A 24,722-nucleotide genomic window follows, 5' to 3' on the forward strand; every position below is an offset into this window, starting at 1 on the left:
ACACTTTTAATTACCAAAAAAACTATAAACCCATGTCGATTTTTCATATTTAAATTAATAGACAGTAGTTTCACATTTTTTTTTGTACTTTTTGAGTTAAATTGAGATTCATAAAGTAGAAAACCGTATTGATAACAATTACCACATATTTATATGAACAAGTTACAAAATTTGTGTCTTCATATTCGATCTAACCTTTGATGATATATAGGAGATGCATAAGACGTGGCCATTTATCTCCTCGGTTTCTACACAACAATAAAAACACATAGAAGAGAATTCTCCGACGATTTTTTTTAACTAAATTGGAAAATTGTGAGAAACTATTTTGTTAATGAATAATCTGAAAATGCTATTTTAACCAATTAGAGAACCTCAAAAGGCTTTGTCAAGTATACCTAAATTATACTATAATAGAAATGGCACATGAATCATTTTCATATTGTATATCACCAAGCCAGTTACTTACTATTATATAGGACATGACGCAGAGAAAAAACAAAATATAGGATTGAAAAAGATTAGGATGAGATGACGCAACCTAAAGCTCTAAATTTAGTAAACCAAATTATTAATGAGGTGACTATGATTAATCAAGTCGTCACCATAATCTCTAGCTTCTTTGCTAAGCTTTACTAAATTATTTTTCTATTTGCATGACTTAAAAGAATGGATTTTGTCGTGATAGAATAAGAGAAGGAATTCTTTACATGACAAAAAAAAAGAGGCATTTCATTAGTGTAACAAAGTTTGATCCAAGTAAAGTAATGGTCCAAGTAAAATGTATTGTTATTTTAGTGGGATTATGTTCGGAATAGAATCAGAAGAATTATCATTATTTTGAAGAGCTGTGTTAGAAATCCCACATTAAAAATGTGATTGAAACTACAATATTATATAAGCACATGACATAATTGCCAATTAATTCTCTAATCTATAAAACTTAATATTTGATACATATAGGCCGAAAGTTAAAAGTCCATGGTAACCATAAGTTTTACTAATATAGAGATAATATATGGGCAGAGAGTACAATTGATTATGAGATTAAGCTTTGCTAAATTTGGATTCGAAGAGAGTGAAAAAATCATATGTTGTGTCTTAGTGGATGACTCAAGGGATACGACGTATACTTACTCGATTATGTTTATGGGCATATCATCTTGGATGAATCAATATGTTATATTTGCTTTGTTTGAACATGAACTTCTTTAAGACCATTCAAGTTTCTTTTTTGAAAAACTTGGCATAGATGGCCCCAATATTTTGTCTGTTTGACTTTCTAGTTTGATTGGTTTAAAGACTAAAATGGTATCATAGTGACAAATTTCGCGGTTTTACTCCACGGTGGAGCTTACGGAGCCACACGTGTCACGCTCTGGGTGGGCCCACTAACTGGTCAAACCAGTCAGTATAGAATTGATTTGCTTCCGTCCACCGGTTTCGGCCGCAAAAGATGAACAACACGCAATCCATCTAACGGTGGTCACGTGGCAGGTTACTCGCAGAGTGATCCAACGGCTGTGGAAGAAAGAAAAATTTCTTAAATCATGATCTCAGCCGCAGACGATCTCCTGCCGTACACACCATATTAGTGTCACTCGGCGACAGTAAAGCGAGCGAGAGAGAGAGAGAGTCAGAGAGAGTAAGTAAGAGGCGTTTCAAGTAGCGACGTCTCCTTCCTCTTCGTCAATGGCGTAAAATTGCAGAGAAGCTCTTAATTAAGCGGTTTCTAATTTCCTCTTTCGTTTCTTCGGTACCAAGGTAATCATGGAGTTTCGTGCTCTGTACGAGTACGATCAGTCACTATTGACTCTACACATTTAGAAATCGATTTCGAATTTTATGCTTATTTGCTTTTCTTATGGATTCCACAATCTGTATTCTACTTCTCTAGTATCCTAGATTCTTATAGATTGTTGATCGATTATTTGATAGTCGCATGTCGAAAAGTATGGTTATATTTCTAAATTGGGTGGAATGTAACTACGATAAGAACCCTAGATTCTGCTAATTTCTAGCTGCATCTGTGATTTGATCCTTAGTACTCTTCTAACTATTATGGAAATTTTGAGTTACCTGTGTGTTTCTCAAATGTCTCACTATAGTTTTTTTCTTGTTGAAGTTTGTGATAAGCATCGATTTGGTTTGGATTGTGCTGCAAAAGAAGATGAAGTTTGGGAAAATATTTAAGAAGCAAATGGTGCCCGAGTGGGTAGAAGCTTACATGGACTACAATGGATTGAAGAGGAATCTGAAAGAGATACGTAGCTACAAATACAGTAGGCTGAGTAGAGCAGCCTCGAGAGTGTCGCAGCAGGCAGAAGCCTTGCACCGTTCGTTTAGTGGCCTTTCTTACCATCCCAGCAACAGCGAACATGCAGGGGACATTGAGGAGCAAGTCATTAAAGTCGACACTGTGCAGCAAGATGATTCTCGTAAGTTGTACAAGACTAAGTTCCTAAAGAAATCTGAAGAAGGAGGGGAATTCGAAGAAACCTTCTTCAGAAAGCTCGATGAGAATCTGAACAAAGTCAACAGATTTTACCGGGACAAAGTTGATGAAGTGCTTGAGGAAGCGGCTTTGCTGGATAAACAAATGGATGCATTGATTGCTTTGCGGGTCAAGGTGCAGACACCTGATTCATATATCATGAATTTGGAGAAGCATCCCTCCGATAAGGTCGTAGTAGATCCATCTGATAGCACAATGAGAACACTGGGTAAGCTTATATGACAAGACTGTTTTTTTTATCAGAAGCATCTTATGCTCAGATGTACTGAAAAACTTGAAATATTTGCAGGCAGCTCGAACTCAGATATGGTACATGGTATTGACAGAGATAGCATTCCAGAAGAGGCTTTCCATATCCTGCCTGACATTGTCCCGATTACTCATATTGATGATGAGAGCGACGAGGAAGATAGTTCTGATGTTAAGCAGGATCTCCGTGAAATACTAGCGCGTGTGAAGATGAATGATGCGCTTGAATCTCCCATGTCTACATTGAAAGGTGTTTTTGGGGATTCGAAAAATGATGAACCAATCTCCAAGAAAGGATTAAAAAAAGCAGAGGAACAGTTGAGGCTTGTTTTTAGTGAGTTTTATCAGAAACTCCGCCGTCTCAAGGAATACAGGTGAGGAGGTCGTCCAGCCAAAAGCTCAGTTTCTCAGGCAATCTTTCTTTTACATTTCCGTGTTACTGATTTGTGTATGTTTGTGTAATTTCAATCAGTTTCATGAATCTTCTGGCATTTTCAAAGATCATGAAGAAGTACGAGAAGGTAATATAAGAGTTTCTTCTAATGATCAGATTCGTTACTGAAGACTGCAGAGCAAAATAAATGCATGAGCAATGTTCTCATTTTCCTAATGATGTGTAGATTGCTTCAAGGAATGCTTTCAGGAACTACATGAAAACTGTGGATAATTCATTTATTGGGATTTCTGATGAGGTTTGTGGAGTAATTTAGACTTCAAAATCAGTTTTCCGTAATGTTTGTACATCAACTTTTTTTGTTCACTGTTTCCTGATTTAGATTAACAGACTCCTGGAGAGAGTAGAGATAACTTTCGTTAAGCACTTTGCGAACGGAAACCGAAGAGAAGGCATGCAGTTTCTAAGACCAAAAGTTAAAAGAGAATGGCACAGGATTACATTCTTCTCTGGTAAGGGAATGTGCGAGAAAAAGAGAGTCCGGGTTTCAAAGATGTTACATTCCGTTCTCTGATAATTGTTCTTCAACTTCTCACAGGTTTCTTCTCTGGTTGCTCACTTGCACTAATTGTTGCTGTTGTTTTCAAGATAGAAAATAGAAATATCATGGAGAAGGACTTCGGTACTGAATACATGGCGAATATTATCCCCCTTTACAGGCAATCAATTATTGATTATAATCTATCACTCAAAAACATGTGTTTGTAAAATAGAAAAACAGGTCTTTTTTGTCTCACACCCACAAACATTTCATCTCTTGCAGCTTATTTGGATACATCATTCTTCATATGCTCATGTACTCAGCAAATATATACTTCTGGAGACGTTATAGAGTCAACTATACCTTCATCTTTGGTTTCAAGCAGGGAACGGAGTTAGGTTACAGAGAAGTTTTCCTGCTAAGCACCGGTCTTGCGGTGCTTGCTTTTATCTGCTTCCTGATAAATTTGCAGCTTGATATGGACTGGAGGATAAAAGATCAAAAGACACTCCCTGAAGTTATTCCTTTGGGTTTAGTCACTGTACGATTTTTTTTTTTAGTGTTTACATTTTGTGCAGTCGTTTTAGAATTAAACAAGCCTTTTTTGTTTGCAGATTGTTCTTTGCATACTTTTTTGTCCTTTCAACATCATATACCGCTCAAGTCGGTTGTTCTTCATTCGAACACTGGTTCACTGCATTTGTGCCCCTCTCTACGAGGTAATTGTATAATGTACGAATCGTTAGAATCATTACAGCAAAAGATCCCACCTTCATGTTTTTGTTCTTTTAAATTATCACAGGTTACACTTCCAGATTTCTTCTTGGCAGACCAACTAACCAGTCAGGTTCTCGTTTTCTACTAGCATTAATCTTTCTTGTTTGACAAGAAAATGACTCGGAATAATATGGGCTGTTGTAATTTGTTTTGGTAAGTTCAGGTACAAGCCATACGGAGTTTTGAGCTATTTATTTGCTACTATGGCTTAGGAGAATACTTGCAGAGGCAAAACAAGTGTCATAGTCATGGTGTTTACAATGCCTTCTACTTTGTTGTTGCTCTTATACCTTACTGGCTCCGTTTCGTCCAGGTATCAACACAATTTTAGTCTCTTCTGCCTTCACTGGTACTGTCTATCACATCCGAATCTATAACTCACATGTAATTTTTTTTTTCAGTGCATACGCAGAGCATGCGAAGAAAAGGATACCATACACGGATACAATGCTCTGAAATACATGTTGACAATCATTGCGGTCATCATAAGAACAGCTTTTGAACTGAAGAAGGGACGAAATTGGATGATTTTGGCTCTTATAAGCTCAGGTGTTGCAGCGGGTATGAACACATTCTGGGATATTGTTATAGACTGGGGACTCCTCCGTAAGAATTCCAAGAACCCATACCTGAGAGACAAACTCCTTGTCCCCCACAAAAGCGTCTATTTTGCAGCCATGGTAATTAACACTATACAAATATCAGAGGATTCGGATATAGAAACTGGTTGAATATGATATTGTTGTGTTTTGACAGGTAGTCAATGTGATACTAAGAGTGGCATGGATGCAGCTGGTTCTGGAGTTTAATTTGAAGTCCCTTCACAGAATCGCAGTATCAACCATTATTTCATGTTTAGAGATTGTTCGTCGGGGAATATGGAGCTTCTTCAGGTAACACACCCTTCTGTATACATAGTTCCAACTTTTGATAATAGAATTATAATGATTAGTAATGTGGAGTTAAATTTTGTCAGGTTGGAGAATGAGCACTTGAACAATGTGGGCAAATACAGAGCCTTCAAGTCGGTTCCACATCCTTTCCATTATTATAACGATGACGACTCTGATGACAAAGACGACTGAGCTCTATCATAATAATATTATTTGATTCACTGCCAAAATAATACCGATATATAAGCTATAAATATAGCCTTAATAGGAGAAGTTTGTATTTTTTTCCAGTGAACCTACTCAATGTGTAAAAACCATATTATTGTTAAAACCATAACATGAATCCAAAGGAAAAAGTATAGAGAACAAAACATATACATTATAACATGGACGAAGATTTTTTACATTGTTTAAATTGATCAAGAGTCTTTTCTATGTTTAAATTTGACCTAATACAAGACGTAGAGTAGAGAGTTTACATTTAACTCTTGAACTGTACTCGAAATAAATTGACCTAAAAGAATGGTAGTTTACAAGAGAAATCCAGAACGTTGATCATATGCTCTTCTTCTATCTTCGTTCTTCAACTCTTCAAAGCCTCGGCTGACCAGACCATAGACTCCAGAAGCCGCCTTGAAAGTCACAGTCTCGCCGTTCAACAATTCGATGATCTCCAAGCACCGCCTCTCAACGGATTTCGCCACCGACTTGGAGGACTTATTTCCGCGTTTGATTCCAAACACGGCGTACCAGTCAGGCTCTCCTGTGACCGTTCGATGGTTTGCTGCCGTGAGAAGGATTCTGTAAGCCGTGACGTGTGCGTAAGGTTCAGGCTCTTTTGGATTCGCCAGAGCGACTGAGACTGCGCACTTTAATGCAAGTTCTAGGTTTCCTTTCTCAAAGTTCTCTTCACAGTAACGAAGTGCTTCCTGAATCTTTTTTGACATTCTCTCAGCTTTTTTTTTTTTTTTTTGGTAGTAAAGATGAAGAATAATCATTGAAGGCTCAGGTAACTCTCTATTTATAGATGATGTTCTTCTTCGAAACTCACTCCAAATTTTCCTTTTTTGTTATAAACAAAAAGGCAAGAAGAAAAAGGAAATTTATAACACAAATTTACCCAACCACTCTCGATACCTTGAGACGCAAGGATCACATAATGCTATACCAAACCGGGTCTTGTGAGAAGAATTTAATATTTTTGGACCGGTTTGTATGTTGGGGTAAAACCTCTAAACTAGACAGAAGGTTTTCAGAATCAACGTATACGCGTGTTTCGTCTCTATGAACGAAACGATCGAGGAGGAAGCAAAGGAGAAAGGAAGATTCTGAATTCTCCGAATTTTCGAAAATGTTGCTCCGTTCCCAAAAACTATGGACGGTGCTTTTGATTCTAGGGATTTGGTCTCGAGTTTCACACTCGCTGCACTTCGATCTGCATTCAGGTCGCACAAAGTGTATCGCCGAAGACATCAAGAGCAATTCCATGACTGTTGGAAAGTACAGCATCGATAACCCTCACGAAGGCCAGAATTTGCCTCCATCTCACAAGATCTCCGTCAAGGTACGCGGATTCGTCTGATTTCGATCTAAAATTTCCGATTTTTTTCTTGGGGAAAGATCTGATTTCTTACGCGTGCGATTTTATAAAAGGTAACGTCAAGCTCCGGGAACACATACCATCACGCGGATCAAGTGGATTCAGGGCAATTCGCGTTTTCGGCAGTGGAAGCAGGGGATTACATGGCTTGCTTCTCTGCCGTCGATCATAAGCCTGAGGTTTCGCTGAGCATTGAATTTGAGTGGAGGACGGGTGTTCAATCCAAAAGCTGGGCTACTGTTGCCAAGAAAAGCCAAATCGAAGTAAGCTCCATTTTCGTTTTCTTCTTTCTCTTCTTCTTTGTGTGGTGGATGAGTGTGTTTCTGCCATTTGACTCACTCCTTCATTTTCCTAACAACTCATAATCTAGACTTCTTAGAAAATGGTCTAATTTCTTTCATAGATTGTAGCTGAACGATTTAGATAACGGAATCTCCCAGTTTTGAGACTTGTAAAGAGACTATGGATATGGTGGTGTTAGGCTAGTTATATTGTGTATTTAACAATGTTGTTGATCTTCGTGTCAAAACCTTGCGCCTTCTTATGTATTTGTGTGTTGGTCATTTTATGGCAGGTTATGGAGTTCGAGGTAAAGAGCCTTCTTGATACCGTCAATTTGATTCATGAAGAGATGTTTTATCTTAGAGAAAGGTAAAGTCTTGTACTTTAACATTCTCAGTTGTTTGGTGATGTTTTGATGCTATTGATCACTATGGATGGTATCAGAAAGAGACTGTTTATGTAACATGATTTGGTGTCTTCCTCAGGGAAGAAGAGATGCAAGACCTGAACCGGTCAACAAACACTAAAATGGCATGGTTGAGTTTCCTCTCTTTATTCGTCTGCATAGGAGTTGCGGGCATGCAGTTTTTGCACCTGAAGACGTTTTTCGAGAAGAAGAAGGTCATCTAAGATCCTAGGCAGTCACACGCGCACACACACACACACACACACTCTCTCTTTTCAAAACCCAAACAAACAATTTCCTTTTCTTTGGGTGTTGTACTTGTACATTAGATCAATGGCTTCAAGCATGTTCTCTGAGACTTGGATATTTGATTTATGTGGCAGCAGTATTGCCCTTTCTGCAGATGGGTTTTGCTTTTGCTTAGATTATACTGAATAATTTGATGATTTAAAATCATGTAAACTGTGCATCTCCAGTTTCAGACAGAAGAGAGAGATAATGTACCCATTCTAATGATTATATGTAAACATGCCATAACATAGTTCGGGATACACGTGAAACTTGGGGAGAGAGGAGTTCCAGATCATTACAAGAAAAGTTGTTATAATCTTATACACACATGTCTTGAGTAAAATTAGTGAGTAAGTTTGAATGAAATGATCAGGATGATAGCGAGAATGAGAGCAACGATAACTGAAGTAACGATCCATTTGTTCCTTGTCATTCTTCTTGACATGGCCGTCAAAACTTTCTTGCTCTTGTCAATGGCCTCATCCACACCATGAAGCTGCGATCAAATTGGAAATGTGAAGAGGTTCATAAATGGTCTTGACCTCAAAGACCTTAATAGTTTGATGCTATAGATGGAATTAGAGTAATTTCTGATTCATCCATCTGATTCAGACAAACTTCACACATGGAAAATGCGTGGTTTGCTGTAATGTTCGGGAGTGTACCTTGCTGTGCGAGTGAAGAAGAGTTTGCCGCTGCTGACTCAGATCTTGAAGAATTGAGACGCCAAGCTCTTCCGTCTCCAACATGGTTCTTCGACTTTCTCTGATTCTGTCGCTAGACTGATCAAGCCTCTCCACTGACATGGTCAACCTCTCTCTTTGATCAGCAGACACCTGAAAGGGCAAGTAACAGCAAATATTTAGCTCAAGTTTGCTCTTTGCACAGAGAAAAACAACAAAAAGTCATGGGAAAAGCGCAGCTCATGCAAGTCAATCAAGTATAAAGAAAGGATTAAGAAGAGAAACCATTAAGGTTTACCGAATGAAAATCCGCCGCTCCAGATTCCATCAACTCTTCACGGGAAGCTTGATTGGAATCTGGTGACGAAACTCTTTTGAATTCCTTCTTGAGTTGGTTCAGGTCAGATTTATACTCTCTTAGTTTAGCAAGACACGCAGCCTTGGCACTCGGCTGCAAACTCCTCGCCTCAAGGTCCATTTTACGGATCTTCAAAAAGGAGAAACCTTTTGTAAATCACAAATCTTGTGCAAGAGAAAGAGAGAGACTTTTCGACAGTAAAGAGCATAAACTAGTTTACCAATACATCCGCTTCATCTATTCCAGATTTGATCTCACCAAGCTTTCCTTTTTTCTCATCTGCAAAATTCAGGTAACGGATTCATCACCACTCTGGTTCTATCTCACCAGGAAGATGCCAACACAAGCAATAGTGGTGTTTGATCCAATTGGAGATAGATTTCAAATTTCCATAGGTTTCAGAACTGATTAGATCACATGCAAGTTAAAGCTCAAAAATCCAAATTTTGATTTTGGAAGATGAACAGATGGGGTTTTTGCAGTTTAGGGAAGGTATATGCATAAACAGAAACCAAAATAAAGATCGTTTTGCTAAGATGAGAGGAGAAAGAGTGTGAATTGTTAACCTCCATGGGGTAGAAGGGAAGCCGAATTGCATTTTCTGGTGAGATTTGTTGATAGCTCGCAGTACTGGCGCTCGTATCCTTCAAATACGTCGCTCATCTTCTTCTTCTTCTTCTTCAGTTAGTCCCAAAACTAGTCCTCGATTGGCAATACTGGATTCGAAGTTGTTCGGATCACAAAATCGATTGAATCGCAGAAAGAATCAAAGAAGTGCTTCTTCTTCCCAGATAGACCGGACTCAAAACGCTGCGTTTCGTTCTTAAATCCATTTTTTTATGTCTTTAGTTCTTTACTATGTCAATTTAAAGATCCCAAAAATGAAAAAAAAAAAACAACAAAAAAAATCCAAGTTTCAAAGTAAATTACAGAGATATAGTTTTCAAAATAGCATATAGGTTTGACTAGGGTGTTATTTGATTAAAGTTTAGATGTTAAGAGTTATAATTTTTGTGTTTAGATGGCTGTATTGTTATTAGATCATCAGCACATAATAGATCTATAAAAGATATATATGGTTTGAAGAACATGTCCAATTATTGTTTATTTGAGTCCAATTATTGTTTATTTGATTTGTATAAGACTACCTTTGTATAATGTATAATAGCGATTGCTTCATCGACCGGTGTTGCTAAACCGTTGACTTTCCAAAGTATACAAATACGGAAATACCCTTACCGGAGTCCTACAAGCATCGAGATCTCATCCCAACTCGTGAGCACAGTGAGGGCAATTTAGGTAATGTCAATAAACAAAATGGGAAGCGAGGGAAGGGCTTTAAATCTGAATGATTGGCCGTGATAATAATATACAGATTATAGTGTTCTATAACGCGTGGTAATCGTGTTCTTGACCGTCGATTTCATCATATTCATTACTTAAAAAAATCTTCTCGCTATTTTACTTGTGCTCTCTGCTTGCTTTCACATCTATGGGCAATACAATATCTGGATTTTTGTTTTCTCTGATTCGTGCTGCGTTTTGCTTCGATCACTGAGTTTGAAGCTTTCAAACGCGTGTCTGGACTTCGATTTCGCGGTCCCCAAGACGCACGCTCAGGTTTGATCCTCCGGTCTGGTAAGGCCACTGATTTGTCTCTGCATTTAAATCAGATTGTATCGATTCTCGATTTTCATCTTGCGTCTCGAGTTACAATTTATGACGAATTTTATCCCTGTTGGTGTGTTATTAGAAACGGAGATAAATGTAGAATCTGGGTTTTGTGTTTTAATTTGAGGTATCTATAACCTTAGTTTCGTATGTCTTTATTGATTTATTGATCAAAGCCTTCACATTACAGTATACACAAACTGAGCTCCGTTGTTCGAACTTGGTCGTTTGTATTCTTAGTTTCATAGCTTTGCTCTGTTGTTTAGTGATTGGAACTTCGAATATCAAGAATTATTAGAGAAAAGTATTTAGCAATCACACGCTTGGAAACATTTAAGCTGGTTTTCTGTGAGTTAGAGGATAAGAGAGTGGTCTAGTTTGATTTTCATAGCTATTATACATATAATTACTCACTTAATCTGAAGCTAAAATCACATCCCTTTTCTGGTTTGAATTTGAGTTGATCCTTTTTTTTCCTTATTTGGAACGAGCTTCTTCTTCCTTCTAACCCTGAATCTCTATTTCGCATCATTAATGGTTAAAATGTGAAACTTTACCTTTAGAATTTTCCTTTGATGCAAAGTTCGATTTATTATGCAGCTCTAGAGCTGAGTTTGGACAAGCTTTCGAGGTATTGAAGTTGTCCCGACAAGATGCTTGTCTCCGCCCTTCTTATGTCCGTTGGGATAAACTCTTGCCTATGTGTACTGTTCTTCATACTTTACTCTGTACTGAGGAAACAGCCACACAACTATGAGGTGTTTTTACCACGCCGGCTCGCTGCAGGGACGTCTAAAAGAAGACGTAACAAAGTGGCAAGGTACATCCCTTCTGTGCGTTGGATTTGGAAGTCATGGAAGCCATCAGAGAAGGAACTGATGGAATCCTCAGGCCTGGACGGTGTTGTGTTTATGAGAATGATCACTTTCAGGTAACTTTCATTTGTATCTCTGGTGTTTGTGACTATCTTAGGATTGTGATACTCCCATAGTTTGTGATTGTTCTCTCATTTTCTGCAGTTTAAAAGTGTTCTTGTTTGCTGGGATCATTGGGGTTTTCGTTCTCTTGCCTGTCAACTGCTTCGGAGATCAACTTATACAGATTAACTACGCTGATTGGTCAGCCAATTCTTTGGATCTGTTTTCTGTTGCAAACCTCAAAACTCGCTCACCATGGTAACCTCAAACTTTTATATTATTATTATGGCTCAGATGAAGTAGATAATGCAGCTTAGTATCAACCCATGTCTCAGTTGACAAGAACGAAAATACTTCCAAAAAACTAATTAGGTTTACTGCAATTACTACTCTACTCAATGAAAAGCTAAAGATCATATAGATACCAGCTCTTTTTTTGGTTTCTTGCAGGCTATGGGTTCACTTTGGAGCTATATATCTTGTGACTGCATTTGTCTGCTGTCTTCTTTACTTGGTAAGGACTTAAGGCATGTCTTCTGGTTACTGATATCATTTTATCGAATTGAATACCAAGGTGATTAGTGATGACTCTTTACAAGATTGTCATTAGTAGCGTCTTTATTTGACAGGAATTCAGATATATTGGCTTGAAAAGGATTGAGCATTTCCATTCATCCAAACCTCAGCCACATCAGTTCACCATATTAGTTCGAAATATCCCCTCTACAGATGGAAGCACTGTGAGCGACACTGTTGATAGGTTCTTTGGAGAAAATCATTTCTCTACCTACCTGTCTCATGTTGTTATCCATCGAACAAGTAAACTTCGAAGTATCGTTGTAAGTCCTGAAACAGCTAATCTACCTTCCATTGGGCAGTATATCTTTGTATGTGCATGCTATTCGCGGCCTATTACAACTTTATCTCTTGGTTATGATTCTTTTCAACTCTGGCTCTTTCAGGATAATGCCAAAAAGTTGTACAAAAAAGTGAATCATAAGAAGCCAGATGCTCCTCTAGTTAGAAAAACGCCAATAGTAAGATTCTTCAGTCGCAAGGACACTCCCGAGGGTCACTATGAGAAAATGTTACAAGAATTGGAACACAACATACGATTGGGACAAGCTGAGGTTTCATCGCCTGGAAAAGTATGCCTCAGATGTTTCCTTTGGATATGCAAGCAAGATAATAGTGCTTGCATAAAATGATTATATAGGACTTGCGTAGTGGATTCTTCCTTCTCATTAATTTGCATATTCCTCTCGTTGTGTAGGAAGTTCGAGCTGCTTTTGTATCATTCAAGACTCGATATGGTGCTGCGATGGCACTCCACATGCCACAATCAATCAACCCCACTTACTGGCTCACAGAACCAGCACCAGAACCTCATGACGTCCACTGGCCTTTCTTCTCTGCATCATTTATGCAGAAATGGCTTGCTAAGATTATGATTGTGTTCGCTTGTCTCCTCCTTACGACCTTGTTCCTTGTTCCCGTCGTACTTGTCCAAGGTCTCACCAACCTGTCTGCACTAGAATACTTCTTCCCGTTCTTGACATTGATTCTATCGATGTAGGTTAAAGATTTCTCGCTCCCATTACATTTCAACAATATTAGAAGCTCAATTCTGCTAAACGTTAGTTTATCTCTCTGTTGCAGGAAAATTGTAAGTCAAGTAATAACTGGATACCTCCCAAGTCTTATACTTCAGACGTCTCTGAAGATCGTTCCTCCCATCATGGAGTTTCTCTCTTCTATTGAAGGGCACATTTGCCACAGCGACATACAAAAGAGTGCTTGCAACAAAGTGATCTGGTTCACAATATGGAATGTGTTTTTCGCTACTGTTTTCTCCGGTTCAGCCTTGTACAAGCTTTCTGTAATTTTCGATCCAAAGGAGATTCTGGTCAAGTTGGCTGTGGCTGTTCCGGCTCAGGTAAAGAAACAACTTCTTCTACCACATACTCTTATATTTATTAGCACATGCCAATAGTTACAACTCTTGGTTGGAAAATTTAATCGTTGTAACCTGCTGGTTTACATCATTTTTGTAGGCATCATTTTTCATCGCCTATGTTGTGACAACAGGATGGACAGATACTCTAACAGAACTCTTCCGTGTAGTTCCCTTCATGGTTAGTTACGTGAAAAGATCACTTGAACCGACAGATGACGATGAACTTGTTATCCCGCCAATGCGATACCACAGAGACACTCCAAGAGTTGTCTTCTTCGGGCTTCTTGGGATTACATACTTCTTCTTAGCTCCATTGATTCTTCCTTTCATCCTTCTCTATTTTGTACTCGCATACATCATCTACCGGAACCAGGTATGTATGTATGGCACAACTCTTTAACTCCTTTTAGATTTCTCCTTCCATTGAGAGGACTAAGCACTCGATTGCGTTTCCGGATGCAGTTCATAAACGTGTACGAACCAAAGTATGAAACAGGAGGGATGTTTTGGCCAATGATACATTATACGATGATATTCTCTCTTGTGCTCATGCACGCAATCGCGATCGGTCTATTTGCTCTCAAGAAGATGGAACTAGCCACATACTTGCTTGTCCCTCTTCCCATTTTCACTCTTCTCTTCAACGAGTTTTGTCGTAAACGCTTCATGCCTATATTCACCGCCTATCCCGCTGAGGTACAAAAGCGAAATGTCTCTGGAGAATTAGTTACAAGATGTATATGGATTTAACTCTCTCATTCTTTTGTGGCTGCTTAGGTGTTGACAAAGAGAGACAAGGAAGATCAAAACGATCCAAGAATGCCCGAGTTTTACAATAACCTGGTCAATGCGTACCAAGATCCTGCTCTGCTTCCACTTCGATTCTCAGGAAGCAGACATGATAGCCTCACTAGTCCTCTTCTCTCTTCGACTTCAAGTCCGGTTTGATTCTCTTCTATACAACTTCCCTTTGTACACACATGTGCATACATACTTCACTTATTATCACCTCAAAACATTAGAGATTTATTTCGAAACTCGATATCAATTTATTTTATAAATTCATTTGTAAAACTGTACAGAACCAGTCATAAGATTTCGTCGTTTATATTATAAACGAGTTGTTTATTCTTGTGTTCTGCTTTGATTAAAAGGGGTTATCAACATGTTTAATGTGGACTAAAAACAGTAGTAACGTTACACTTTGTTATCTAAACCTAGTAGTCACGATGTAAAATCAGTAATAATTATATTTTCACTTTGGACCCAACAATGATTACTTGTATCCTAACCATGTCTCTATCTTCACGACATCATTTGGTTACAAGAGCAGGTTAATACTAAAATTTAAACAAAGAGTACTCATTTGTTTTCTTTGGCAAACATAATTTGGAAGGGGGTTATTTACTCAAATGTTTAGTAATTTTATCATATCTGAAAGAAAAAAAAAATAGTCGCAAAGAGAATGTATTTTCATAGAAATGGGTATCAAAAGATTATCTGATGATGTTTATGTTAGACTATCTTTAGCGGCTCTTGTCTAAGTCAAAAATGTTGGTAAATGGACTGACGGGTCATTTGTGATTATTATATTGGTTAGAGTGACTGGACCTTGAACTTTGAATTTAATAGTAATTTAAATTTTCGTAATTAGATTTTTTCTTGTACTGAACCGTGCCAGAGGAGGCGTCTAACAGTGGATTTATGATTACCAAAAAAAAAAACGAAAGAAATTAGTAGAGAAAAACAATTGTATTTTGTAATAGAGATATATAATAGGTTAAGTAGTAAAAAAGGATTAATTATATAGTTCAGGGTCCATGTTAGTCATTTATCCCTGTCGACATCACCACATTCCCATAATCATATGTTATCAACAAAGTTTCAAGAGAAAAAATGCCCAACAAAAATAAAGCTATGAGCTATAACAAACAAAGAGAATTAAAAATTTATAACAGGAAATCATCGGAGTAACGGCTTTGATCACCAAATAGTTTATTTTATTTCTTTGCCAACCACCATATAGTGTTATAGAAAAAAAGGCAAAAACTATACATACATATAAAATTATTAGTTAAAGCCAGATATTTGGATTAAAAGTGGAGCAAATTTAGCCAAAACTATGGGTTATAGGGAACTTTTAGCTTTGACCAAATCTCTTCGGTCCCAGTAATCTTTAGTGCTCTTGTTTTTTTTTTTTTTTATCTAAAATGTTAAGATTTCATACCATTTTCAAAATTTATATAGAGTTGTGGCAAACCACTTAATTGAAGAAGAACAAGAGGGAGAAGAGAACAGAACACAAGACATATTAGCTAAGAGATCCTAAATGTTGAAAATAAAGCTCGAGCAGCGAGGGATAAGAGAGGCTCCTGGCCAGAAACGAGAGGAGCCGGTCCCTTATCATTCGGTCGACAGTTCTTCGCAACACAAGCACCGGAGAAGAAACAGAGGAGAAAACACGCGCATTCCGCTCCTTCCACAGGGAGTAGATGATGCATTGAAAAATGAGCTTGCCTAAGACCTGAAGCCGGCGAGAGTTACCGGTAGTCCTTTGACCAATCCAAGCGGGGACCAGCTGATACGACGTTGGAGGATTAGGCCAGAGCGAACCTGCAAAACGAGACCAAAGCTCGGAAGAGTATGTGCATCTGAAGAAAATATGCTCATGAGACTCCTGATCGGAATTACAGAGAAGACATTGCCCAGGCACACTCATTCCCCAACGTAAGAGACGATCTCTCGTAGGAAGACGAACAAGCATAGCGAGCCAAGCAATGAAGGAGCACCTAGGAATTTCCTCCTTGGACCAGATAATTTTATGCCAAGGCACCGACGGAGATGAAACACGAATGTGATCCCAGGTAACCTTTGAAGAAAAAGATGGACCAAAACCTCCTGCCGCATTCCGCCAAAGGTAATAATCACTGCATTTATCAGAAGACGGAGGGGAGATAGTACAGAGAACCGTTTGAAGGGTCTCAGAAAGTTCAGATCTCGCTGGGGGTAGATGCCAAGCACCATGCCTTGTGCCCTGAACGACATGACTTGATAATGGAATACGAAGCTGGCGGGGACCCGAGACACCAAACATTGAGATAAAAGGGCCCAAATCATTCCAATAATCAAACCAGAAAGAAGCAGTTAACCCATTTCCCACCACGCATCGCAAGTAATCATTAATGATTTCTTTTAGCTGAAGCATGCTGCGGATTGTGGTGGAGAATCTGGTCGCATCCTCAAGCTGCCAGAAAGACTTCCTCCTAAAGATATGCGATTTCAACCAGGCAACCCAAAGACTGCCCGAGTTTGTGAAGAAGTTCCAGATCTGCTTTAGGCGGAAAACCATGCTGAATTCTTCAAGTAGGCGAATGCCTAGACCTCCCTCGGATTTAGGCTTACATACATTCACCCAAGCAACTCTAGCTCCAACCGCAGATGCGCTTTTGTTTTTCCAAAGGAAAGCCGAGCATAAAGAATCAATCCTCTTGTAAAATGACTTAGGCAAGACAAAAACGGAGCTCCAGAAATTGACCATACCATAGATCACCGAAGAGACGAGTCGAACCTTTCCAGCAAAAGATAATAGCTTCACTGTCCAAGAGTGGATTTTGGATGTAACACGTTCAACAAACGGTTGCAGTGTAGCCAATGTAATTCTCTGCGGATTGAGAGGAAGCCCAAGGTAGCGAGTGGGGAATTTGCCAAGCTTGAAACCAGAAATACCACTGAGAACATCCATCACTTCATCATTATAACCACCAAAGAATATCTCAGTCTTCGTGACATTCATATCCAATCCACTCAATCCTTTAAATTCATTCAAGACCTCTTTAATGCCCATAAGAGAGTGGATCGATCCATTGGAGAAAACAAGCAAATCATCAGCGAAGAGCAAGTGAGTAATCCTAGGATCAGAGCACTTGGGGTGAAGTTTGATCTTATCATTGTCCACAGCATTTTCAAACATCTTAGACAATACTTCCATAACCATAATAAAAAGGTATGGAGATATAGAGTCACCTTGGCGCAAATCCTTTTGACCTGGAAAGAAACCCGCAAGTTCACCATTAATGCAGATGGAGAAGCGTGGGGATGAGATGCACTCACGAATCCAGGTCATGAACAACAACAGGAAGTCCTGAGCTTCAAGCAGCTTGAGGATAAAATCCCAACAGACCGTGTCAAAAGCTTTACGAATATCGACCTTGAGCATTGAACTCTTGCCACATGATGATTTGTTATAATCACGGATTAGTTCTGAGGAGAGGAGAACATTTTCTCCAAGACTGCGCCCCTTAAGAAATGCAGCTTGATTCCAGCTAATGCATTGTTGTAAGATTGGTTTGAGCCTACCCGCTATCACTTTGGCAATAATCTTGTAAACAATGTTACAACAGCTGATTGGCCTGAAGTCCCCAAGCTTTGATGCTTCAGGCATTTTCGGAATAAGAGCAATTGCTGTATTATTTAGGTCTTTCAGGAGCCTACCATTGCGGAAAAACTCTTGTACTGCAGCCACAATGTCATTGCCAACGATATCCCAAGATGCCCTGATGAATTCAATCGAATACCCATCCGGACCTGGACTTTTGTTGGTCGGCATGGCTGAGATTACAGATCGTATCTCCTCAGCCGAGACTTCTTTCTCTAGACTTTGCTTTTGGTCAACTGAGCATCTAAAAGGAAGAAGAGCTTGGAGTTGGGTGACTGAACAAGGAGATACCCGAAGGTCAGTGTTACCAATTATACCTTTGAAGTACTCAGCAGCATAAGATTTTAAGTCAGGCATGGCACTAAGAATCCGATCATCACTGTCCCAAAGGAAATGGATATGGTTGCGGGTGTTCCTCTGAGCGACCATTCTGTGAAAGAATGATGTATTTCTATCTCCAAGATTTAACCATTTTACTCTTGACTTCTGGCGATAGAATTTCTCCTCAGCTGTAATAAGGGTCTTCCATTTAGCCCGCGCCTGATGCTCTTCACGAGCCAAGTTAGGAGTCGGAGACGTCAATAAAGATCTCTGAAGATCCGAGAGAACTGCTTCCTGATCCTTCACTCTTTGCGATATACCACTGTAGTGACTTTTGTTGAGAGTACGCAGTGCACGTTTTAGACCTTTAAGCACCCGAGCCACTTTGAACTGAGCAGAGCCTGTAATCGATTCGCAATTCCAAGCATTTCTCACAACCTCATTATACGAAGGATGATCGATTAAGTGATGAAAAAATTTGAAGGGCTTCCTAGTTTGACGCTGAAAAGAGGGAATCTTGATCAGACACACGGCATGATCCGACTGCAACGGTTCCAAGAACTCGGCATAAGAATCCGGGAAAATCGCTGACCAGGGAAGATTGATGAAAGCATGATCAATCTTGGTTGAGATAGGATTTTCATCCTGGTTATTCCACCAGGTATAAGAGAGACCCTTAGATTGAACCTCAAACAGATCGGAGTCCTGGAGGCATAAGTTTAGATCATCCATCCCTGTAGTATCAACATCGTCCACTGCATGATTTGAATGGTGGGAAACACGGAGCATCTGGTTGAAATCACCAGCAGCCATCCATGGGAATCTAGCAGCAGGGGTGGTAGAGTTTATGGTTCTCAATTCTTCCAAAAGAGGAAAACGGTTTTCTCATCATTGAACCCATAACAGAAGGTAACGGTGAAGCTGACATTCTCGGCTTGCAGAAAGATTCCACAGGTGATAGCATGAGCCGAAACTTTGTAGATAATTAAGGAGATAGATGGATCCCAAACGATGATGATCCTAGCCGTTTGATGATAATCAAAATTTCCAAAAAACTTCCATCCGACTGGAATCGCTCTAGATACACGACCAGTATTTATTTGATTTATATGCGTTTCTAAAAACGCTCTAAAAAGAGGTCTGTGGATATTAATCCAGTCCTTGACCATATTGTGGCGTCTGTTGCTATTAAGTCCTCTAACGTTCCACACAAAAAACATAATTAATATGTAGGAGTTATTTGGCCTTGCGGCCGCCTTTCTTGTACGAGACCAAGAAGAATGGAGCCTCCTCTTCATTAGAAGCCTTGTGGGCATCCATGTTTGGAGAAGAACTAGCCCCATTAACAAAAGACGCGGGAGCTATAGGATCTATGGAAGCTTCCGTGACACTGAGCTGATTATCGCCTTCATTCACAGTACCAACAACAACAGCCGACTCAGAAGCTAAAGTAATACCTGTCAAGCCAGTGAGCTCAGAAGAAGGATTTGACGGAGCCTTATCTGAAGTTCCCGATTCAGGACAATCTGGCTTGGTGTCCACTTTTTTCCAGACTTTCTCAGTATTGCCTAGCCTCTGACCAGGCGCTGATTTATTTCCAAGTATCTTTGAAACTCCCAGAACTTCACCAACGGCACTGTTTTCCCCTAGCTTTTTGGCATGGGATCGACCTGATCTAGATTTCCTGATCCGACGACGTGAGCCGCGAGTTGGGGAGTGACTCAGAGTCCTTCCTGATGCAGATGGCTGCTGAGATATCAGGAGACAATTAATTCCAGCATGCCCATATCGGTCGCATTTAGAGCACTTAACCGGCATCCACGGATAAGAAACTTTGATTAGGACCTCCCTTCCATTTGAAAAACCAGACATAACCTCGGAGGGCAGGGCTGCTTGAAGATTGATCCGAACATACACCTTAGCAACTTCAAAGTTTTCCTTCCTCTCTGTCTCCGGGGCAAGTTTGACCGGGTGTCCAACTGCCGTAGCAATCCGACTTAAGCTTTCCTTATTGAAGAGAAGGTAAGGGACGTTGCGGAACTCAACAGGAACGACCGCGGAGGTTAGCGGGGGTTCCTCCGGGGCGAAATCAGGAGACCATGGTGCCACAAATATCGGGTATCCAGCAATGTTCCAAAAGTTCCTGCTAAGCAAAATCTCACGAGTCCGAAGGTTGGAGACTTTGAGAAGGAAGCCCGAATCTTCAAGTTTATGGACAAATATTCGAGGACCATTTCGGGCCCAAATGGCATTCACCACCCCAATAATGCGTCCCATTTCCGGCGCATCTCCATGAAACCGAGCAAAGATAAACTCTTTGAATTCCTCCTTGGCAGTTTCGATATTCTCGTCTGGAATGAGAACAAAGGGAACCCCGGAATCGTGCTGAGTGGGGGCACCTATAGCCTCAAGCAGACTAGAGTTCTTAACCACAGAGGACCAATTACGATGTTGTTCATTCTGCGCAGCAAGATCCGGACCGGATTCGGCGGGGTCGGAAGTACCTCCGGAGGATGGACCTTCAACAGAGGAAACAATTGGCTCGGACCCACCAGCTACCGGATGAGAGTCGAGGGGAGCACCCGAGAGAGAGGGATCAGAAGATTGAGCAAGCTCGTTTCCCGAGACATTCGAGTGAACGAGATCTGATGTTATATTTACAGGAGAAGATGGCCTGAAAGAGGAGGCAACTTCAATCCCACCAGTCGCCACCGAGAGAGGCTGAACTGAGGTGTCACTACCACCGGGAGGAGAGCCGGGAGGACAGATCTGACTAGCGGAGGAGGAACCCGAGCAAGCCGCAGCAACCCGAGCAAATTTGGAGGTAGCCGGCGGCGCTAAAAGACGGGCTTTCTTTTTCTTCTTAGGTCTTGTCATCGGACAATTTCTCGTCCGCCGGCGTGAGGTCGGCCAACGGCGGAAGAAGAAATTTAGAAAGAGGTTTTAGAGAGGACTCTCGAGAAATTTAGAGAATGGTCCCTACTTTAGTGCTCTTGTTCCCATTACATAAAGGAAACTCTTTGAATCTGAATATCGTATATACACTAGAAAAAGTTCCATGCAATCCGTCCAAAATCTAATGATTCTCTATTTCTCTTTGAGCATTACTTTGAATAATTTGGATATATATATATATCATTCAAATATTATAAAATTTTGGATTGATACCTAATAATAATATCGATGTCGATATGATGTTTTAAGACCATTATTAATCGTTAGATCTTTCAAAATATAGAATTATTCAAAGAGATAAATCTAGTGGGACCTATAACTTTGGGAACCATCGGTTTTGGTTTTGGTCACCATCAAAATGAAAGGAGCCCAAGGCTCTTTGGTTATTTGCTTTCATGTAATACTATTGCATAGTTGCCAAAATAAACCAATTATTTGCTTTCATGTAATACTATTGCATAGTTGCCAAAATAAACCAATTATTTGCTTTCATGTAATACTATTGCATAGTTGCCAAAATAAACCAATTATTTGCTTTCATGTAATACTATTGCATAGTTGCCAAAATAACCTATGAATAGCAAGAATCATTAATCTAACTTTTATATTGTTCCAATTTTGTTTGCTTGCTTAAAATTGGTCGATTCATTTTTGTTGCTAAATCTTTTGTTTTGTGTTATTTAGCTGTAATTTTGCATGGACCTCGAAAAACATGTAACTTTTTTTTCTTTCAAAACAACACATGTATTGGTGAAAGAGTCCAAAGTATATATTATTAATGAAGTACGAAGAAATAGTATCAAGAATAATAATTAAGTAGAAATGGTCCCCATAACTCGATTTAATAAGTGTATGGTCAATTTGTGAAAGTAAAAGAAAAAACATGTGTACAACTTGGGGTTTACGAAACTATAGGCCTATCTAATCATTTATGCCGTTGAAAAAACATATGAATGTCTAATACCATCTGTAAGACTCACACCAAACAACTTTGTTTTTTTTTTGTTTTTCTCAAATATTATACATAACTAGATGACTACCCACGCAAATGCATGGTTTTTTTTAATTATTATTTATTTAATGCATAAAACCTAAATTAAATTTAGATTTTTGATTATTTTTGGATATTCATGTAGGAAAATTAGTTTTTTATTTATTTCTTAAGGTGTTCTTGTTTTGGTTAGCTTTTTTATTGGCTTTTTTTTGGATAAATTTTTTTTTTGTTAGTTTTTTACATATTTTCTTAAGGTGTTCTTATTTTTGTTGGCTTTTATATTGGTTTTTTTTTTCAAAAAGCTTAATTAACTTTCCTTTACTAAAAACCATTAATTTCTTCTTTTAAGACTATATCATCTTTTTTTTGGAATATCATAAACAAATTTGATATGAGAATCCATCAAATCTAGATATGTAATCTATATTTTCTTTTACTGGTATCAAAAGTAGTAAGATTATTTTCATGATTATTCAAACACAAAAAAAATTGCGGCATCAAATAGTTCTTTAAATCAGAGTAGCTTACATGATCATTATACCACCCATCTTATGGTAGAGACTTCTTTTTCTGTTATGTGAATAAAATTCAACCTAGAACAAACCATTAGCGAATTTTTACTTTTTTGTAAAGCTTACTCAAGTTTACTAAATTCAGTGCGTGTTAATTATCTTTAACTTACCTAAACAAATGTTTCATTTTTTTCCTTGCTTGTTTCCAAGCTCTTTACTTTGATTTCCATGCATGTATCGCATTCAATGATTTGTTATAGTGTTTTATTTAAACCATGTTAAGAAGATCATTGCATCATCAACATGGAAATATAACGCTAAGTCGCTAACCATTTGCCAATATAATTGATCCTCTTCCCTCCATTAAGCGAACCCCTATAAATTCCCTAATAACCAAAATATGAAAAGTCATAATAATTTTTTTTTCTTTTTTTATGATCATAAAGTCAAAAGATGTTTAGTAACAAAACTTAAATTAGTAGCAAATTTCTCTTTTGAGAACCCAAATAAGCAAGATAAAAAAAGTTTATCAGTAATTCTCAGAGTAATTAATCATCTTTCATAAGTTCATAGTCACCATAATTGAGAAATGTATGTAGCAAATTAACATTCAAACAGTAAAGTAAAAAAAAATAGGAGAGTTCTTTATCACAACAAGCTTGGAAGTCGTCTTGCTATTTACTATTTATAGAATTCTTGAACAAAATTCTTCTTCTCCTTTAAACGAACACAATTGAGTGTTATCGTTAATGTCTCTGACCGTAACCAAGAAATAAATCTAAAACTGTGGATCTATGGACAACGTTTATTGTTGTAGGCTCTTACATAGAAACCTGCATAAGATACAATTTAAAACTGTAGATTGGAGATTTATCAGAAAATTTTGAGTTATCTTAACTTTTTTCTTTTTTTTTTCTCTTTCATATATGCGTTGAAACATGTAGAAAAAAAATCTTCATATTAACAATTTTTGAAGCGTCATCATTAAGAATAGGAGACATCAAAAGCTGAAATTAAAAAGCCATCATAATAAATAATCAAGTTATAGGAAAAATGATTATGAAAATAATTAGTTTTAATTTAGTTTTTTTAATAACAAATAAATGAGTTGATGTGTCATAAAAATAAGTGCTGATATGTCAAGTTTGTGAGACTCAACTGAATCTTTATATAATAGATTATGTTTTTGAGTGAGAGTGATATATACTACACTTTATCTATATACTGTACTATTATATAAAACCGTTATAAAACACTTTTACTATTACCAAAACTAATTTATTGGATTGCTCTTTTTCTAAGATAATTGACAAAACATGAAGTTCAAATACCTAATTGAAATTTAATAATAATTAAAGATTTCATTTTTGTTTATAAATCTTATATATAAAACTTGGCCAACTTTCTCCAGCTGCTTGCCACATCAGCACTGGAGAAAGCGCCACCTGTCCATTTAAAATCTTAATGAAATAAACAATTAATCACATTTAAAGAAAAAGCATTAAAGAACATTAATAACTATTAATATGTATAACAAATATATTTAAATAAATAAATTCAAATTTATTTTAAATATATCAAAACTTATAAATATTATATAATATAAGATTTTTTGAAATACATCATTCTATTTCTTCTTTCTAAGTGATTTAAACTACATTTTCAAACTAAAAGTATAACTAAATTTTTATGAAAGTGAAAAAAATTATCAGACTGAATAAGTTAAGAAGTTTTAAATAATCGTATATAAAACTCTAACTAATAAAATTATAACACACAAAAAATATTCAATAAATGATTAAAGAGATAAAAAATTATTAAAAAATAATAGTAAAAAAAGTGGATATATAAAAATGTCATACAAAGTTTTTTAGTAATTTTTAAAAAGATGTAATCAATAAAATATATATAACCAAAAAACTCAAATGGTAAATTTTTCTATGAGCTATTACGTTTTTATATATAAATTAA

At 37.9% G+C, this 24,722-nt stretch overlaps 6 protein-coding genes across 6 annotated transcripts; 3 read left to right on the plus strand and 3 right to left on the minus strand.

Annotated features, from left to right (window-relative positions):
* The first annotated feature begins 1,627 nt into the window (after positions 1-1,627).
* Positions 1,628-5,599, plus strand: LOC18009304 (phosphate transporter PHO1 homolog 10). Its single transcript, XM_006390949.2, has 14 exons — positions 1,628-1,764; positions 2,126-2,723; positions 2,805-3,138; positions 3,237-3,285; positions 3,385-3,456; positions 3,541-3,670; positions 3,757-3,877; positions 3,982-4,240; positions 4,314-4,418; positions 4,502-4,546; positions 4,640-4,789; positions 4,878-5,156; positions 5,233-5,369; positions 5,453-5,599. Exons 2-14 carry the CDS (start codon positions 2,171-2,173, stop codon positions 5,559-5,561), a joined length of 2,343 nt encoding a protein of 780 aa, XP_006391011.1. The 5' UTR covers positions 1,628-1,764; positions 2,126-2,170; the 3' UTR covers positions 5,562-5,599.
* Positions 5,600-5,899: 300 nt separating this feature from the next.
* Positions 5,900-6,316, minus strand: LOC18009101. The gene has a single exon (XM_006390950.1). It carries the CDS (start codon positions 6,314-6,316, stop codon positions 5,900-5,902), a length of 417 nt encoding a protein of 138 aa, XP_006391012.1.
* A 310-nt stretch (positions 6,317-6,626) lies between these two features.
* Positions 6,627-8,057, plus strand: LOC18009100 (transmembrane emp24 domain-containing protein p24delta10). The gene is made up of 4 exons (XM_006390951.2): positions 6,627-6,933; positions 7,023-7,232; positions 7,544-7,620; positions 7,737-8,057. The coding sequence occupies exons 1-4, from the start codon at positions 6,721-6,723 to the stop codon at positions 7,879-7,881; spliced, it is 645 nt and encodes a 214-aa protein (XP_006391013.1). The 5' UTR covers positions 6,627-6,720; the 3' UTR covers positions 7,882-8,057.
* Positions 8,058-8,148: 91 nt separating this feature from the next.
* LOC18008228 (vesicle transport v-SNARE 12) lies at positions 8,149-9,816 on the minus strand. Its single transcript, XM_006390952.2, has 5 exons — positions 9,556-9,816; positions 9,210-9,268; positions 8,930-9,118; positions 8,614-8,784; positions 8,149-8,444 (listed from the first exon to the last, which is right to left on the minus strand). The coding sequence occupies exons 1-5, from the start codon at positions 9,650-9,652 to the stop codon at positions 8,292-8,294; spliced, it is 669 nt and encodes a 222-aa protein (XP_006391014.1). The 5' UTR covers positions 9,653-9,816; the 3' UTR covers positions 8,149-8,291.
* A 571-nt stretch (positions 9,817-10,387) lies between these two features.
* On the plus strand, positions 10,388-14,635 carry LOC18008223 (CSC1-like protein At1g69450). Its single transcript, XM_006390953.2, has 11 exons — positions 10,388-10,627; positions 11,261-11,591; positions 11,680-11,835; positions 12,028-12,091; positions 12,207-12,416; positions 12,540-12,725; positions 12,851-13,149; positions 13,237-13,513; positions 13,632-13,907; positions 13,997-14,230; positions 14,312-14,635. The coding sequence occupies exons 2-11, from the start codon at positions 11,314-11,316 to the stop codon at positions 14,480-14,482; spliced, it is 2,151 nt and encodes a 716-aa protein (XP_006391015.1). The 5' UTR covers positions 10,388-10,627; positions 11,261-11,313; the 3' UTR covers positions 14,483-14,635.
* A 1,210-nt stretch (positions 14,636-15,845) lies between these two features.
* LOC112082856 lies at positions 15,846-16,739 on the minus strand. Its single transcript, XM_024150457.1, has one exon. It carries the CDS (start codon positions 16,737-16,739, stop codon positions 15,846-15,848), a length of 894 nt encoding a protein of 297 aa, XP_024006225.1.
* Positions 16,740-24,722: the final 7,983 nt, after the last annotated feature.

The sequence above is a fragment of the Eutrema salsugineum genome, unplaced genomic scaffold (genome assembly GCF_000478725.1).
Source record: "Eutrema salsugineum unplaced genomic scaffold, Eutsalg1_0 scaffold_9, whole genome shotgun sequence".
NCBI classification, from domain to species: Eukaryota; Viridiplantae; Streptophyta; class Magnoliopsida; order Brassicales; family Brassicaceae; genus Eutrema; species Eutrema salsugineum.

Coding starts and splice junctions, on each gene's coding strand:
- LOC112082856 (XM_024150457.1), bottom strand. CDS start 16,739: ATGCTTCAGCTAAAAGAAATCATTAATGATTACTTGCGATGCGTGGTG.
- LOC18008228 (XM_006390952.2), bottom strand. CDS start 9,652: ATGAGCGACGTATTTGAAGGATACGAGCGCCAGTACTGCGAGCTATCA. Junction 8,785..8,929: donor GAGCGGCGGATTTTCATTCG/GTAAACCTTAAT, acceptor TTGCCCTTTCAG/GTGTCTGCTGATCAAAGAGA. Junction 8,445..8,613: donor TTCTTCACTCGCACAGCAAG/GTACACTCCCGA, acceptor ATTTGATCGCAG/CTTCATGGTGTGGATGAGGC.
- LOC18008223 (XM_006390953.2), top strand. CDS start 11,314: ATGCTTGTCTCCGCCCTTCTTATGTCCGTTGGGATAAACTCTTGCCTA. Junction 12,417..12,539: donor GTAAACTTCGAAGTATCGTT/GTAAGTCCTGAA, acceptor TGGCTCTTTCAG/GATAATGCCAAAAAGTTGTA. Junction 13,908..13,996: donor ACATCATCTACCGGAACCAG/GTATGTATGTAT, acceptor TTCCGGATGCAG/TTCATAAACGTGTACGAACC.
- LOC18009100 (XM_006390951.2), top strand. CDS start 6,721: ATGTTGCTCCGTTCCCAAAAACTATGGACGGTGCTTTTGATTCTAGGG. Junction 6,934..7,022: donor CTCACAAGATCTCCGTCAAG/GTACGCGGATTC, acceptor ATTTTATAAAAG/GTAACGTCAAGCTCCGGGAA. Junction 7,233..7,543: donor CCAAGAAAAGCCAAATCGAA/GTAAGCTCCATT, acceptor ATTTTATGGCAG/GTTATGGAGTTCGAGGTAAA.
- LOC18009304 (XM_006390949.2), top strand. CDS start 2,171: ATGAAGTTTGGGAAAATATTTAAGAAGCAAATGGTGCCCGAGTGGGTA. Junction 2,724..2,804: donor TAGCACAATGAGAACACTGG/GTAAGCTTATAT, acceptor AAATATTTGCAG/GCAGCTCGAACTCAGATATG. Junction 3,139..3,236: donor CGCCGTCTCAAGGAATACAG/GTGAGGAGGTCG, acceptor AATTTCAATCAG/TTTCATGAATCTTCTGGCAT.
- LOC18009101 (XM_006390950.1), bottom strand. CDS start 6,316: ATGTCAAAAAAGATTCAGGAAGCACTTCGTTACTGTGAAGAGAACTTT.